The sequence below is a fragment of the Saccopteryx bilineata genome, chromosome 9 (assembly GCF_036850765.1).
Source record: "Saccopteryx bilineata isolate mSacBil1 chromosome 9, mSacBil1_pri_phased_curated, whole genome shotgun sequence".
Taxonomy (NCBI): Eukaryota; Metazoa; Chordata; class Mammalia; order Chiroptera; family Emballonuridae; genus Saccopteryx; species Saccopteryx bilineata.
The window spans coordinates 23,337,843-23,356,846 of NC_089498.1; the positions used below are offsets into that span (position 1 = coordinate 23,337,843).

General features: G+C 38.5%; 1 protein-coding gene across 2 annotated transcripts in view; it reads left to right on the forward strand.

Moving 5' to 3' along the window:
* HYDIN (HYDIN axonemal central pair apparatus protein) overlaps window positions 1–19,004 on the forward strand; it is a 365,754-nt gene that overhangs the window by 142,459 nt on the left and 204,291 nt on the right. For both annotated transcript variants that reach the window (XM_066243172.1, XM_066243173.1), the window contains exon 13: window positions 17,743–17,810. In XM_066243172.1, the coding sequence (XP_066099269.1) occupies window positions 17,743–17,810 (68 nt within the window). The remainder of the gene's footprint in view (window positions 1–17,742; window positions 17,811–19,004) is intronic.

Here is a 19,004-nt window from a genome sequence, read left to right on the forward strand (position 1 = left end):
TCATTGGGAGTGTATGTTACGGGATTGATGTGAAGTTCATGAAAACTAGGAACTCCCCAGTCCATCCAACTCATCAATGGCAGCGGAGTAGGCAGATGCACAGACTCCCAGCTCACACCACCAAACTGGATTACAAATTAATTTAGGAACAATCAACATGAAAAACAAACTCTGGACTACAAGACCAGCTCTCAAAAACCAAGGAGCAAAGAAGAAGCCACACTGAGCCTGGTAGGGAGTGCCAAGGAGCAGTGAGTCTCCCCTGCTTACAAGAACAAAGGGGATGTGAGGCTGAGAGGCCAGAAGGGCTCTCACTCCAAGGAAAAGAGTAGTAAATATCCCTCACAGCCACTTGCCTGGGGACCTGGGAACGAGGTGTGTTGAAAGGGCTGGCTTATCTTCCAAAAGTAAAGGGGGGAGAGAGAGACAGACAGTGACTGGCAGAGGAATGCATGGGAGGACCTGAGAAGCTGACTCATCCAGTGCTGGAGGTGGCCATAGCTGGGGGAGGGGTTGATCCTTCCACATAACACAAGACTAAAGTGCTTCCAGATCATACATCTCCAGACATCTCTCCAGCTCCAATCAGTGCAACAAGACACAGCTGAAAACAAGAAGTGAGGAGGAGGGGCAGTAACTCAGGTCTCCATGGAGATCTGAGATACACCTCCCCCAACTGAGGCAGAGAAAGCATCCCACCCCCAGAGAGAGTAACTGGCAGATAAAACCTTCAGAGTCTCAGGTTACACCCACTACATTCCTGGATACAGTTTCAAATAAGCCCCCTGCTGAGATCAGTAAACAAGACTACAAGTGAGAAGAAAACAAACAAATCAAGACTTCAAAGCAGCCCAAATCCAAAAGTGGATTACAAATAACAGCTGATGCCAACCCAAGAAGACCTAGAAATAACACAACTGAAAATTGAAGGCAGACAACATCAAACCTAGACTCAACCAGCCCTACAAACAACACACCCAAACACGCAGACATAATGAGAAGACAGAGAAGTGTAATCCAAATGAAACCACAAGAGAAATCTCCAGAAAATAAACTGAGTGATATGGAAATAACCAAACTGCCAGATGCAGAGTTTAGAATAATGATTGTTAGGATGCTTAGGGATCTTAGAACAACAATGAATGGTCATTATGAACACCTAAATAAAGAGATAGCAAGTATAAAAAAGGACATTGAAATATTAAAAAAGAATCAGTCGGAGGTGACAAATACAATATCAAAAATAAAGACCACAATGGAAGGAATTAAAAGTAGGATGGATGAAGCTGAAGATAGAATCAGTGATTTAGAGGACAAGATGAACAAAGGCACAAAAGCAGAGCAGAAAAAAGAGAAAAGACTCAAAAAGTCTGAGGAAACTGAGAGAGCTCTGTGACACCATGAAGAAAATAACACCCGCATCATAGGGGTTCCCAAAGAAGAAGAGAAAGAACAGGGATAGAAACTTTATTCAATCAAATCATAGCTGAAAATTTTCCTAAATTGATGCAAAGAAGGGTCTCACAAGTTCAAGAAGCACAGAGAACTCCATTAAAGAGAAACCCAAAAGGATCTACACCAAGACACATCATAATTAAAATACCAGAGCTAAGCGATAAGGAGAAAATATTAAAAGCTGCTGGAGAAAAGAAGGATATCACCTACAAAAGAGCCCCCATTAGGAACATCCGACTTCTCAACAGAAACACTTGAGGCCAGAAGGGAATGGCAAGAAATATTCAAAGTAATGCAGAACAAGAGCCTACAACTGAGACTACTTTATCCAGCAAGGCTATCGTTTAAAATTGAAGGAGAAATAAAAAGCTTCCCAGACAAAAAAAAACAAAAAACTCAAAGAATTCATTACAATCAAACCAATGCTGCAGGAAATGTTAAGGAGCCTGTTTTAAACAGGAAAGTGGGAAAATAATATAGCAAAAGAGGAATACAGCTTTAAAGAATTAAATGGCAATAAACAAGTACATATCAATAATAATCTTAAATGTAAATGGATTAAATGATCTGATCAAAAGACATAGGGTAGCTGCGTGGATAAGAAAATAAGACCCATACATATGCTGTCTACAAGAGACACACCTTAAAACAAAAGATGCCCATAGACTAAAGATAAAAGGATGGAAAAACATATTTCACAGAAATGGAAAAGAAAAAAAGCTGGGTAGCAATACTTATATCAGACAAAATGGACTTTAAAACAAAGGCTATAGTAAGAGATAAAGAAGGTCACTACATAATGATAAAGGGAGCAATCCAACAGGAAGATATAACTGTTATAAATATCTACACACCTAATATAGGAGCACTTAACTATATAAAGCAGACTTTGATGGATTTAAAGGGCGAGATCAACAGCAATACTATAATAGTGGGGGATTTCAATACCCCACTAACATCACTAGATAGATCCTCAAGAAAGAAAATTAACAAAAAAACAGCAGACTTAAAGGACATACTAGATCAACTCGATTTAATAAATACCTTCAGAACCTTTCACCCTAAAGTAGCAGGAAATACATTCTTTTCTTTTCTTTTTTTTTTTTTTTTTTTTTTTTTTTAATTTTTTTTAAATTTTTTTTATTTATTTATTCATTTTTAGAGAGGAGAGAGAGACCGAGAGAGAGGAGAGAAAGACAGAGAGAGAGAAGGGGGGGAGGAGCCGGAAGCATCAACTCCCATATGTACCTTGACCAGGCAAGCCCAGGGTTTCGAACCAGCGACCTCAGCATTTCCAGGTCGATGCTTTATCCACTGCGCCACCACAGGTCAGGTGAAATACATTCTTTTCAAGTGCTCATGGTACATTCTCTAGGATAGACCACATGTTAGGGCACAAAAGTGGTCTCAACAAATTTAAGAAGATTGAAATCATATTGAGCACTTTCTCCAATCACAATGGCATGAAACTAGAAATCAACCACAACAGAAAAACTGAAAAATACTCAAACACTTGGAAACTAAATAGCATTTTATTAAATAACAAATGGGTTAAAAATGAGATCAAAGAAGAAATAAAAATATTCCTAGAAACAAACAATAACCAGCATACATCAACTCAAAATTTATGGGACACAGCAAAAGCAGTCCTAAGAGGGAAGTTCATAGCATTACAGGCATACCTTAAGAAGCTAGAAAAAGCTCAAATAAAAAACTTGACCCGGCCCTGGCCGGTTGGCTCAGTGGTAGAGCGTTGGCCTGGCATGCAGAAGTCCCAGGTTCGATTCCTGGCCAGGGCACACAGGAGAAGCGCCCATCTGCTTCTCCGCCCCTCCCTCTCTCCTTCCTCTCTGTCTCTCTCTTCCCCTCCTGCAGCCAAGGCTCCATTGGAGCAAAGATGGCCCGGGCGCTGGGGATGGCTCCTTGGCCTCTGCCCCAGGCGCTAGAGTAGCTCTGGTTGCGGCAGAGCATCATTCCCTGGTGGGCAGAGCGTCGCCCCCTGGTGGGCGTGCCGGGTGGATCCCGGTTGGGCGCATGCGGGAGTCTGTCTGACTGTCTCTCCCCGTTTCTAGCTTCAGAAAAATACAAAAAAAAACAAAACAAAAAACAAAAAAAACTTGACCCTACATCTAAAAGAACTAGAAAAATAACAGCAAGTAAAGCCCAGAGCTAGTAGAAGGAAGGAAATAATAAAGATCAGAGCAGAAATAAATGACATAGAGGCTAAAGAAACAATACAGAGGATCAATGAAACCAGGAGCTGGTTCTTTGAAAAGGTAAACAAGATCGATGAACCTTTAACCAGACTCACCAAGAAAAAAAGAGAGAGGACTCAAATAAATAAAATTAGAAATGAGAGTGAAGAAATAACAACTGACACAACAGAAATACAAAATATTGTAAGAAAATACTATGAAGAACTGTATGTCAAAAAACTAGACAACCTATATGAAATAGACAAATTCCTTGAAACATACCATCTTCCAAAAATTAATCTAGAAGGATCAGAAAACCTAAACAGACCAATTACAACAAATGAAATTGAAACAGTTTCAAAAAGCTCCCAACAAAGAAAAGTCCTGGGCCTGATGGCTTCACAAGTGAATTCTACCAAATATTCAAAGAAGAACTAACTCCTATACTTCTCGAGCTATTTCAAAAAATTCAAGAGGAAGACTTCCAAGCTCCTTTTATGAGGTGAGTATAATTCTGATTCCAAAACCAGGCAAAGACAACACAAAAAAAGAAAATTATAGGCCAATATCCCTGATGAATTTAGATGCTAAAATCCTCAACAAAATATTAGCAAACCGGATCCAGCAATATATGAAAAAAATCATACACCATGGGGTGGGATTTATTCTTGGGAGGCAAGGCTGGTATAATATTCACAAATCAATCAATGTGATTCATCACATAAACAAAAGGAAGGAGAAAAACCACATGATAATTTCAATAGATGCAGAAAAAGCATTTGATAAAATCTAGCACCCATTCATGATCAAAACTCTCAGCAAAGTGGGAATACAGGGAACATACCTCAACATGATAAAGGCCATTTATGACAGGCCCACAGCCAACATCATACTCAATGGGAAAAAATTAAAAGCAATCCCCTAAGATCAGGAACAAGGTAGGGGTGCCCCCTTTCACTATTCTTATTTAACATAGTTCTGGAAGTTCTAGCCACAGCAATCAGACAAGAAAAAGAAATAAAAGGCATCCAAATTGGAAAAGAAGTAAAACTATCATTATTTGCAGATGATATGATATTGAATATAGAAAACCCTAAAGTCTCAGTCAAAAAACTACTGGACCTGATAAATGAATTCATCAAGGTGGCAGGATATAAAATCAATACTCAGAAATCAGAGGCATTTTTATACACTAACAATGAACTGTCAGAAAGAGAAATTAAGAAAGCAATCCCCTTCACCATTGCAATCAAAAAAATAAAGTACCTAGGAATAAATTTAACCAGGAAGATTAAAGACTTGTACTCAGAAAATTATAAAACATTGATAAAAGAAATCAGGGAAGATACAAAGAAGTGGAAGCATATATCGTGCTCATGGTTAGGAAGAATAAACATCATTAAAATGTCTATATTACCCAAAGCAATTTATAAATTCAATGCAATACCAATTAAAATACCAATGACTTACTTCAAAGATATAGAACATATATTTCAAAATTTATATGGAACCAAAAGAGAACATGAATAGCCTCAGCAATCTTGAAAAGGAAGAATAAAGTGGGAGGTATCACACTTCCAGATATCAAGTTATACTACAAGGTCATTGTACTCAAAACAGCCTGGTACTGGCATAAGAACAGGCATATAGATCAATGGAACAGAACAGAGAACCCAGAAATAAACCCACACCTTTATGGACAACTGATATTTGACAAAGGAGGTAAGAGCATACATTGGAGTAAAGACAGCCTCTTCAACAAATGGTGTTGGGAAAATTGGACAGCTACCTGCAAAGAAATGAAACTAGACCACCAACTTACACCACTCACAAAAATAAACTCAAAATGGATAAAAGACTTAAATGTAAGCCAGAAACCATAAGCATCTTAGAAGAAAACATAGGCAGTAAGCTCTCTGACATCTCTCACAGCAATATATTTGCAGATTTATCTCCACGGGCAAGTGAAATAAAAGACAGGATAAACAAATGGGACTATATCAAACTAAAAATCTTTTGCACAGCTAAAAACAATAAGAACAGAATAAAAAGGCAAACTACACAATGGGAGAATATATTTGACAATATGTCTGATAAGGCATTAATAACCAAAATTTATAAAGAACATGTAAAACTCAATACCAGGAAGATAAACAATCCAATTTAAAAATGGGCAAAAGAAATGAATAGACACTTCTCCAAAGAGGACATACAGATGGCCAATAGGCATATGAAAAAATGCTCAACATCACTAATCATTAGAGAAATGCAAATTAAAACCACAATGAGATATCATCTCACACCAGTCAGAATGGCGCTCATCAACAAAACAACACAGAGTAAGTGCTGGCGAGGATGTGGAGAAAAGGGAACCCTTCTCACTGCTGGTGGGAATGCAGACTGGTGCAGCCACTGTGGAAAACAGTATGGAGATTCCTCAAAAAATTAAAAATTGAACTGCCTTTTGACCCAGCTCTCCCACTTTTAGGAATATACCCCAAGAACACCATAGCACTGATTGAAAAGGAGAAATGCACCCCCATGTTTATGGCAGCATTGTTCACAATAGCAAAGATCTGGAAATAGCCCAAGTGTCCGTCAGTGGACGAGTGGATTAAAAAACTGTGGTACATATATACTATGGAATACTATGGGGCCATGAAAAGAAATATTACCTTTTGCAACAATATGGAAGGACCTGGAAACTATTATGTTGAGTGAAATAAGCCAGGCAGAGAAAGAAAAAACCATATGACCTCACTCATTTGAGGAATCCAAGGAATAATGGAACTGAGGAACGGAACTGAGACAGAGGAGGGATCAAAGGGACCAGAGGAAAAGAGGACAGAGGGAAAGGGGATGATAGGATGGGATAAACCTGAAGGGAAGGGGGGAGGGTGCTGTATAGAGTGGGGCAAGAGAGATGTTGAGGGAATTAGGGGGAGCGGGGAGGCATTTGGGGTAACCCTAGAATCTATGTAAACACAATTAATTAAATAAAAAAATGTTAAAAATAAATAAAATACTGTTAAATATTTTTTAAAAAGCTGTGGTACATTTACACAGTGGAATACTACACAGCTGTAATAAAGAAGGAAATCTTACCCTTTGCAACCACATGGATGGACCTGGAGATTATTATGCTAAGTGAAATAAGCCAGTCAGAGAAAGACAAATACCATATTATTTTTCTATTAAACATATTCCTGAATTACCAGTGGGTCAATAAGTGGAATCTAATGACCACAAAAGACTGAGGCATGGATACATAGAACAGACTTTCAGCTGTCAGAGGGGAGCAAGGATGGGGGACTGAATGAAAGAAGTGGAGGGACTAGCCAAAAAAACGTAGATACATACAAAGACACAGACGGCAGTGTGGTGACAGTCAGAGGGAGGGTATGTGGAAGTGGGCAAAGGGGCCGCCTAATCTGTAGTACTTGGTTATGGCAGTCCTAGCAAGCCAGCCCCTAACAAATAAGGAGAATGAATAGGTGTATGCTTCAAGGATTCTGTGGCATGCCTAAGACAGCCTGCTATAGTAATTAACTTCTTTTTAAGTCTCAAGACTTATCTGAATTATTCACAAGGCATTTACTTTCTCTTTTGTAATACATCTGTGTTTGTGATAATAGAAAAAATCAGGGTTGCTTCCAGATTTTCAATAGCATTGACTCTTCAAGAGATGCAGCATGGTTATCCTGGCCCATGATTGACATCCTGCAGGGATGTGCGGAATGTGAGAAGGACAGGGACACTTTTTCACATAATATGAACTTCAGCCCACCTCATCCCTCCATAACAATTCATGACAAGCAGTGGAGGTGGCTATCTGGAGAAGCAGAAAGAGCAAACCTGCAAATGTGCTCTTTATCTCCCATTTAGAGATCATCTGGTCCCTCAAGGCCTCCACAAGCTCCAGTAAGTCAGCTATTGTATAGTAAGCCCCCAACCGAATCAAGGCTTTCTGCCTTCTTGGCATGAGGAAGTGTTGTCCAGAATCATGAGTACCCTCTACAAGACCCAGCATCATGGACAGGCCTCCATTCAAAAATGGGGAAGATAAAACCTTAAAGCTCGGCTCTTAGAAACATTTAAGATAGAAAGGAATAATGGCTCTATCTGTAAGTAAGAAAGTATAGGGTGTTAAAGGACCACAATTATACTTTTCAGGTAGATGAAGAGAAAGCAAAACGATGGCTAAGACGGGCTGCCCTTCAAGTTGAATAATTTCCGCCCAATTTCATCTAGCCATTCTTTTTTTTTTTTTTTTTTTTTTGCATTTTTCTGAAGCTGGAAACAGGGAGAGACAGTCAGACAGACTCCCGCATGCGCCCGACCGGGATCCACCCGGCACGCCCACCAGGGGGCGACGCTCTGCCCACCAGGGGGCGATACTCTGCCCATCCTGGGCGTCGCCATGTTGCGACCCTCCTGGGTGTCGCCATGTTGCGACCAGAGCCACTCTAGCGCCTGGGGCAGAGGCCACAGAGCCATCCCCAGCGCCCGGGCCATCTTTGCTCCAATGGAGCCTTGGCTGCAGGAGGGGAAGAGAGAGACAGATAGGAAGGCGCGGCGGAGGGGTGGAGAAGCAAATGGGCGCTTCTCCTGTGTGCCCTGGCCGGGAATCGAACCCGGGTCCTCCGCACGCTAGGCCGACGCTCTACCGCTGAGCCAACCGGCCAGGGCTAGCCATTCTTCAAGTTCAGCCTAATGATTACTACTGTGTCTAACTATCAACAAGTACACATTGCTACTCTTATTTAGGAATAAATGTGTGTTTTGGGTATTTACTTAATAAACTCTTATGGAACACCTCTAACAGGCAAGGTTGTTTATGAGATGCAGTAACTGGTGAATTTGGATTTGTTAGACATTCCTGTTGCATGAATCCTATTGTCTTAACCTTTGACTCTATGAGTTATTTATCTGAATTCAGGATGTGATTGCTTATTTTCTAAATTAAGAAATATAGTAAAATAAAAACAAGCAAATTAAAAGCCTACATTAAACAATAGCCAGCTAACACAAAGGAAGGCAACTATGGAGGAATAGTGAAACAAAAAAGACTTTAAAACATATAGAAAACAAGCAGTAAAATGGAAGACATGCATCCTATCAGTTATTACATTAAATGCAAATATATTAAACACTTCAATTAAAAGGTAGAGATTAGCTGAATGGATTTTTTAAAAACCAAAAAAAACATGATCCAACTATATGCTGTCTACAAGAGACATACTTTAGATCTGAAAGTATGAATAGATTGAAACTAAAAGGATGGGAAAAGATAGACCATGCAAATAATAACTGAAAGAAACCTGGAGTGGCTATACTAATATCAGGCAAAATAGCCAAACAGTGTTACTGGAGACAAAGAAGGATATTTTACAATAATAAAGATCAGTTCATCAAGAAAATATAACAATTATAAAGATACCATATTTCCCCATGTATAAGGTGCACCTGTTTTAGAAAAATTTGGAGTCTAAACACTGGGTGCATCTTATACAGTGGTTGTAGAAGTGTGGCATTTCAAATGCCATAGATGGAACTGAGGACCTGGCAATATATGAAGATAGTGATTCGTCATCAGACACAGATGGGGATAAGCTAATAGATGGGAGTTTTGACAGTGATGAGGAGTTGTATGAATTTTATGATGACTAAAACTTGAGTTCAATAACTTTATGTAATTCATTTTCTTTTCAAATTTCAGGCCCCAAAATTAAGATACGTCTTATACATGGGAGTATCTTATACATGGGGAAATAGGCTATGTGTACCTAACAGATAAATGAAGCTTAAGCTGCCAGAACTAAAGAGAGAAATGGGTAATTCAATAAAAATAGTTGGAGATGTCAACACCCTACTGATAGGACAACCAGGCAGAAGATCATAAAGGAAATAAGAGAGTTGAACAACACTGTAAGCCAACTAAACCTAACAGACACCTACAGAACACTCCATCCAACAAGTGCACTTGGAATGACAATATTTTAAGCCATCAAACAAGTCTCAATACATTTCAAGTTATTTGAATCACACAGAATGTGTTCTTCGACCACAAAAGAAATAAAATTAAAACTTAAAAATAGAGGGAAATTTAGGGAATTCACAAATATTGAAAATTAAACATACTCCTAAATTACCAATGGGTCAAAGAAGAAATTACAATAGAAATTTTAAAGTACTTTAAGATAAATATAAACAAAACGGAAGAAGTTAAAACTTTGGAGATGAGTGAAAGTACTCTTTACCAGAAGTTGATAGCAATAAGTGCTTATATTTAAGGGAGAAAGACCTCAAAGCAATAATTTACATTTCTACCTTAAAAACTTGAAAAAGAAGAGCCAAATAAATTCAAAACAAGTACAAGGAAGGAAATAATAAAGATAAGAGTGGAAATTAATAAAATAAAAAGCAAAACAATAGAAAATTAATGAAACTAGATATTGGTTCTTTGAGAAGATCAACAAAATGACAAACTTTAGTGAAAAAAAATGGAGAAAAGCCTCAAAGTACTAAAATCAGGATTTAAAGAGGGGCATTAATACCAACCTTACAGAAAAAAAAGGATTATTAGGGAATGTGATGAACAATTTTATGCAAACAAATTAGATAATGTAGATATAATGGACATATTCCTAGAAAGATAAAACTATCAAAACTAACTCAAAAGAAACAGAAAATATGAGTAAACTTATAACAGTTTAGAGAGATTGAAATAGAGCTACCACCACCCCGACCCCTCCCCAACACACACACACACACACACACACACACACACACACACATTACAGGAACAGATGGCTTCACTGGAGGTTTCTACTGAATGTTTAATGAAAAATTAAAATCACTTCTCCACAAAAATATCACCTCCCCCCAAAATAGAAGAGATATAAACACTTTCTAACTCATTTTATGAGACCAGTATTACCCTGCTAACAAACCAGATAAAAACATCACAAGAAAAGAAACTGAAGACCAATAATTTTACATAGACACAAAAATTCTTGACCAAATACTAGCAAACCAAATCAAACCAGCAATGGCCCTGGCCAGATAGCTCAGTTGGATAGAGCATCATCCCAAATTTGCCAAGGACACAGGTTCTATCCCAGGTCAGGGCACATAATGGAGTCAACCAAGAATCCATAAATAAATGGAACAACAAATCAGTGTTTCTCTTTCCTCACTCCTTTCTTCCTTCCCTTTCTCTCTAAAATCAGTAAATACGAACAAACAAAAAAAGCAAAGCAAACCAGCAATATACACAGTGACCAAGTAGAATTTATCCCAAAAATGCAAATATGGCTCAACATAGGAAAATCAATATTATACAACATAGTAATAGATTAATTGACCAAAACCACATGCCCATCTCAATAAACAGAAAAAGCATTCACCAGAATTAAACACCATTTTAATGATTTAAAAAAATATATATATAATCTAATCTCAACAAACTAAGAATGGAGAGGAACTCCCTTAACATGATAAAGACTATCTATGAAAAACTCACATCTAATATTATCTTGTGAGAAAGACAGGCTGCTTTCTCACTGAGGTCAGGGACAGACAGGGATGTCTTCCATTACCACTTCTATTCAACATTGTACTAGAGGCTCTAAGAGTCTATCTAAGGCAGTTAGGCAAGAAAAAAGAAAAAGAAAAAGCATATAGTAAAACTGTCTTTGCAGATGACATGATGCCGTACATAGAAAATTCTGAGAAATACACACACACACACACACACACACACACATACACACAAACTGAAGAGCTAATGAGTTCAGAAGAATTGCAAGATGCCTGACCAGGCAGTGGCGCAGTGGATAGAGTGTAGGACTGGGATGTGGAGGATCCAGGTTCAAAACCCTAAGGTCGCCTGGCTTGAGCATGGGTTCATCTGGCTTGAGCGTGGGCTCACCACCTTGAGTGTGGGGTTGCTGGCTTGAGCATTGGATCATAGACATGACCTCATGGTCGCTGGCTTGAGCCCAAAGGTCATGGCTTGAGCCCAAGGTTGCTCGCTTGAGCAAGGGGTCACTCACTCTGCTGTAGCCTCCTGGTCAAGGCACGTATGAGAAAGCAATCAATGAACAACTAAAGAGACTAAGTAGCCGCAAAAAAGAATTGATGCTTCTCATCTTTCTCCCTTTCTGTCTGTCCCTATCTGTCCCTCTCCCTGTCTCTCTCTGTCTCTGTCACACACACACAAAAAATTGCAAGATATAGGATCAATAAACAAAAATAGATTTTATTTCTAGACAATAATAATAAAAACTCAGAGATGAAGTTAAGAAAATTCCATTTATAGTAGTTTCAAAAAGATTAATATAGTTGGAAATAAATTCAACAAAAAAGTGCAAGATTTGTACATTGAAAACTACAAAACATTATTGAAAGGAATTTAAAAGATCTAAATAAATGAAAAGACATCTGTGTTTATGGGTTGGAAAACTTAAGGTGGCAATATTTCCAAAAATGATGTATATAGATTCAACATGATCCCTATCAAAATCCCAGCTGCGCTTTTGGCAATGGTCAGCAAGCTGATCCTAAAATTCATATGGAAATACAAGAACCCTAGAATAGCTAAAACAATTTTGGAAAAAAAGAAAGTTGGAGGACTGTTTCCATTTCAAAACTTTCTACATAGATACAGTTATCAATACTTTGTTGTAGTGGCAGAAAGATAGACACTTATATATCAATGGCATAGAAATGAGAATCCAAAAAATAAATTTTTACATTTATGGTCAGTTTATTTTTAGCTAGTGTGTCAAGAAAATTCAATGCAAGAAACACTAGTTTTGTTTTTTTTTTCTTCAACAAATGGTGCTGGAGCAATTGGATGTCCACACACAAAAGAATGAAGTTGGCCTGACCTGTGGTGGTGCAGTGGATAAAGCATCAACCTGGAACACTGAGGTTGCTGGTTTGAGGCCCCGGACTTGCCTGGTCAAGGCACATATGGGAGTTGATGCTTCCTGCTCCTCCTTTCTTTCTCTCTCTTTCCCTTTCTCTCTCTCTCCCCCCTCTCTAAAATGAATAAATAAAATATTTTTAAAAAGTAGAATGAGGTTGAACTTCTACCTCACATCATATGCAAACATAAAATGGATCAAAAACCTAATTGCAATTACTAAAACTATAGAACTGTTAAAAAAATGTAGATATAGATATACATGACCATGGTTTAGGCAGAGTGTCTTAAATATGACACCCAAGTACAAGCAATTAAAAATAAATAAATAAACTAGACTTCATCAAAATTTTAAAAATTTTGTGCTTCTAAGGTCATTATCAAGAAAATGAAATAACAACCTACAGAATAGGAGAAAGTATTTGCAAATCATGTATCTGAAGAGGAACTTGTATCTAATATATATAAAGAACACTTATAACTCAACTGTAAATTGTAAACAAAACAATAAAAAGATAACTCAATTAAAAAAGTGGACAAAGCATTTGAGCAGACATTTCTCTGAAGAAGGTATATACAGATGGACAATAACACATGAAAAGACTCAACATCATTCATCATCAGGGAGATTCAAATCAAAACCACGAGACACCATTTCACACTTGGATGGCTATAATTTAAAAAATGGAAAATAGCGACTATTGGTGAGACTATAGTAACGTCAGAACTCTCATACCCTGATGGTGGGAGTGTAAAATATTGCAGTCACTTTGGGAAACATTTTGACAGCTCTTCAAATAAGTAAATATTGAGTTACCAAACAACCCAGCAATTTCATTCCTAAATACAGATCCAAGAAAAATGAAACATGTCCACACAAAAACTTGCTCATGAATGTTTATAACAACATTATTCATAGAAGCCAAAAGGTAGAAATAATCCAAATGTCTTTCAACTGATGAATGAATCTTTAAAAATGTAGTATACCAACACAATGTGATATTAGTAAGACCATAAAAAAGAATGAGAAAAGAACGAAGAATGTACACTCTACAATATAGTACAATGGATGAACTTTGAAAATACTATGACAAATGAAAGAAGCCAGTCACAAAAGACCACATATTATATAATTTCATTTATATGAGATGTCCAGGAGAAGAAAATCTATATAAATAGGAAGCAGAGCAGATTAGTGGTTACCTAGGCCTGGGGGCTAGGGTTAAAGGGTGATATAGCTAAAGGGCATGGGACTTCTTTTTTGAGGTGATGAAGATGTTCTAAAACTGACTGTGGTAATGATTGCACTTTTACCTAAGTATATATATAAGAAGCATTGATTTATACAATTTAAATGAGTGAATTGTATGGCACATGAAGTGTGTGTGTGTGTATATATATATATATTTTTTTTTAATTAAATGAGAGGTGGGAAGGCAGAGAGACAGGCTCCTGCAAGTGTCCTGATGGGGATCCACCCAACAAGCCCCCTACTGGGTGATGCTCTGCCCATCTTGGGCCACTGCTCTGTTGCTCAGCAATTGAGCTATTTTTAGCACCTAAAATGAGCCCATGGAGCCATCCTCAGTACCTGGGACTGACTTGTTTGAACCATTCAAGCCATGGCTGCAGGGGAAGGAGAGAGAGAGAGAGAGAGAGAGAGAGAGAAAGGGCGAGGTGGAGAAGCAGATGGTTGCTTCTTCTGTGTGTGCTGACTGGGAATCGAACCCGGGACTTCTATACACTGGGCTAAAGCTCTGCTACTGAGCCAACCAGCCAGGGCTGAATTATATTTCAATGAAACTTAAAAAAAAAAAAACTATTCTAGAAGCCTCTAATATTGAATAATAGTTCTGTCATTTCCTGGGTGAACTTTTTAAAAATCTGGTCTCTTCTCCAGAAGATCCCAAACTAGCAATGCATGTCAATAGCAGTGTCTGACTAGGTTAAGATGTTTTTGTGTTTTCCACTATGAATAATAGGATTTAAGAATCTCCCAGGAACCTACTCACAGTGAACTTGAACCGGTTAATACTCCAGGTGTTAACCTCCGTGAAGGTTAAGTCTCTTGTGTTATCCTCTCCCATTTGCCCAAACCCCCATGCCACTTCCTTATGTTAGGTGTTTATTCTTGCTTTCTCTCAAAGGGAAGGACAACCTGACTATAGAAAGCATGTTTATATTCAGCCGAAAACTAATCACAAATTGCTGAGAGAAACATTCTTGTCTAAGTTGCCTGTGTCTGAAAGTATTCTAGCCCTTCAAACCATGAACAATAATTTTGAAAACTGGGTAACTACCTGGTGTCCTGAATAATAATGATAAAGATTGCAATACATGCATAATATATTGTACCTCCCCAGCTCTGCCCATTAATACTGACTTTACCAGGAATACTGCTTCGGGTCCTGTGGCCCAAGAAATCTCTATAAAGTTAATACTGTGGATTCTGGATTTTGTTTTTCATTCTTTTATCATCAGGCATCCTCTTTCCTCATATATAATTTTGGCCTAGTATGCCTTGAAAGAGCAGACCAATTATACTTTTGCTGTTTCTATTTACTCTTCAACTACATGACCCAGTATTTTAAGTGCCTTGGATAAGCAACACTGTAAAACTAATGTAATTTTTTAAAAACTTACCCATCTGGACTCCTGCTCCTTGTGACAGCTCCTAACAGACTGAACTGGGGTTGGATTGCATTCGCAGGGATTTGGAATGGTGTTGGTGCCAACTTGGACTTGGTGAACATGTTAAGGACACTACTCTTTTATGGATTCTTGCTGTATTGGCCAAGAGTTTGCTTAAAGGCTTTAATCACTGTAAAAAAAAAAAATAGGAGACTGGATAAAGAAGATGTGGCACATATACACCATGGTATACTATTCAGCCATAAGAAATGATGACATCGGATCATTTACAACAAAATGGTGGGATCTTGTTAACATTATACGAAGTGAAATAAGTAAATCAGAAAAAAACAAGAACTGCAGGATTCCATACATTGGTGGGACATAAAAACGAGACTAAGAGACATGGACAAGAGTGTGGTGGTTACAGGGGGCTGGGGGAGGGAAGGAGGGAGAGGGGGAGGAGGAGGGGGAGGGGCACAAAGAAAACTAGATAGAAGGTGACGGAGGACAATCTGACTTTGGGTGATGGGTATGCAACATAATTGAATGACAAGATAACCTGGACATGTTTTCTTTGAATATATGTACCCTGATTTATTGATGTCACCCCATTAAAATTAATTTAAAAAATTTTATTTTAAAAAAAACTTACCCATGTGCAGTTTTCTCCCTGTAAATTTTTACAAACGTAATTTTATGAAGTTTTAACCGTAGCACAGATATATTTTGCCTTCAAAATATTTCACTGAACATGTCATAATGATTTGATCATTCTCACCTTTAATCTTTTATCATTTTAATAGACCACTGCATTGACGGAGGGCACTGTCTTGGCAGAGACTGTCCTACTATTCAGAGTCCCTGTTAAAATGAATGTGACCATATCTAAGTCCAGATGGTATTCAGCCACAATTCCCTTAGTAATATGTGCCTATGAACAAATGTGATTTAACTCTGGTTCTTTCTATTTCACTGATTAAATGACTGCTTTGTGTGGATCTTTTTTTCTTACTTTCTTTAGCCTTTTGTGCCTTTCAGATACTTTTGATCTGTTATATTGACCCCCCCTCCAAAAAAACCCCTTCTTTTACAAATCAAATATCTAACCTGTCAGCTAGTTTGACAATTAGTTAATGTAAATGTTATACTAATAATAAGCCAACAGCTGTTTCTCATACTCGGTCCAGCCAGAAGTATTGGTAACTAGCTTCGGTGAAAATTAGAGACAGCCTATTTTTCTTTTCTTGTATAATATCTGAGTGAACCATTTGATGAGACAGCAGCTAGACAAGAGGCTGAAACACACTGCAGAGCCATGGCCCATGATTCCCCAAGTCTGAGATTAGAAAACTTATCCTCCTAAGTCCACCTTCAAAGCCCGGGTTGCCTTTTCTTTCAGTTTGGGTGTGGATTCCTTATTCTTCTCTAGTGTGGCAGGAACTGTTAACAGACATACCTTTTTTCTCCTGACAACAGGAAGTCTAAGGCTGTTTGGTTTTAAAAACCACTTGAGTCAGTTAATTCAAGCTACTTTTAATAGTACCTAACTCTTTGCGGAGGACCAGCCATTCCTTTTGAAAGTACTTGGGTCATTAGCATGAAATGTTGGTCCTGAGAAAGGCTTTTAGAACTGAAACTTGCTGCTTTGGATGTTGGTTGTCATGGCTCCTCCCACACTTGCCGCACCCTCTCGCCACATTAGGGTCAGATCTGTAGCAGCCAGAAGTGTTACTAGGGCACCAATGCATTCAGCATGGTGTCACACACCGATGGCACCAATCTCTGGAGCTGGACGAATAAGGAGATCGATGCTTAGCGTGTTTGCTGGTATCTGTGTGTCTATAACATTTAAATGCCTGGCACAACTAGAAGCTGTAGAATCTATTACAGTAATACCTCATTTTATTGCACTTGGCTTGATTGCGCTTCATAGACGTTGTGTTTTATTTTTACAAATTGAAAACAAGACCTTCCACCAGCAAAGAGAGTACATCTAGCTCTATTTGTGAGACTTGCTTTATTATGGTGGTCTGGAACCAAACTTGCAATATCTCCAAGGTATGCCTACATTTATTTTAAACTGGAGCATCACCCCAAGATCATGAGGCCTTGAGCTGAGAGACAAATAGACCAACTTTTAGAGTAAGGAGTTCTAAAAAGTCCCCTATTCCAGTCGTCTCTTTTATACCAGAGAAAAAGAAACTGAAGTCTCTAGTGGTAAATTGACTGGCCAAGATCACAGCAGTTGGTGGTAGGAACTGACTTAGAACAGTATTATAAAAGTGTGGGACAAGGAACACTCGTGTCACTGATAGACTTTGATGTTTCTTATATGATGGGACATGTTTTTTTCTTTCTTGTCTGAATTAACTACTGTGATAGGCCATCATCCCTCAGTTGAAGTCCTAGATCCTGTCATTAATTTAACTCCAAACGGTAGATTTCCGTGCAGACCCTCCCCCGGCTGCCGACTGTTACCCCGCATTCACCAGCCGCCCTCCCTCCCCCGCCCTGTGCTCCTTCCAGAGGCTGCGTCATCGGGCCCACCTTCCACTTTAACGTTCCTGCTCTGCACTTCGGGGATGTTTCCTTCGGTGAGTATTTTTCCATTTTCCATGAGAAACGGAGAAGAATTACGTTTCTCTACATGGGAGGAGGAAGGTTTACAAAGAATCTTTCTCACCATGTTTTAATGGGTAAAAGCTAAGAGGATGTAGAATTGTTCTTCTGCAGCAGGCCATTTCAGTGCCACTGCCCGGTTCCTGTGTGGAAGCTGTAATTGCGTTCTGGGCACTAACAGCTGTCAGGCTATGGCTGCCCCCCTCCCCCCGTTTCCAGCGGTGGGACGCCAGAAGGCCTTATGCTGCTGCATTCCACTCTCTGAGCATTATGAACATGCTGTGCATGTGCAGACCCTGGCTACACAGAAACCTGTGCACTGAGACGCTCTCGGGTGCAAACTGAACTCCCTGCTGGTTTGATTCAGGTGCCTTACCACTCCAGATGGAAGACTTTTCTAATGTATTTTTTTTTATTATTGATTTTAATTTATTGTGTTTACATAGATTCTAGTGTTGCCCCGAATACATCCTCTATATTTTTATGTTGTCTTTTTTCACTCAGTTACTTCTCTGAGTTCCTTTCTCCCATCTAAGCTTCCCCAATAATAAAAATGATAACAACGATAGCAGCAGAAGTTCTCATTTATTGGTTCTTTCTGTATATTCCAGTCACTATGAAATGCATTACATGCAGTGCGACCTTTAAACGTGCGGTGGGCATCCTGTAGGGAGGCGCTATTTAAGATCCCCATTTTAGAGACGGAAGGACCGAGCACTGACAAGTCAGACAGGGTCTGAAAGTCACACAGCAGGGGCAGAATTAGTATTTCATTTGAGGTATATTTAAATCATGTTCTGTCAGCACAAGTGATATTGCCCCCAAAGAGGGACAAATAGGTTCTTGGAGATTGAAACAAAAACAAACTTAAAGATAACAATGGTTTCTGGTCCTTCAGAGTTCAACCCTACCCAGCAGAACTGTTTCCTTAGTATTTATTATTCCTTATTCCTTAGTATTTAATTTTTCTTATTAGGGAGAAATTATAGGTTTTAAATCATATTAATTTAAATATAATTGATTTTATTCTATTTAAAATTAATTTACCACAGTGGTTCTTTTTAGGAGATGATAATTTTTTTTAAAGTTGAAAACCCCTACTCTAATCCACGCTCCACAATTCTTCCCATTTTTCCTTTGTTGCCTCCCATATTGACTTTCAGGTTTTT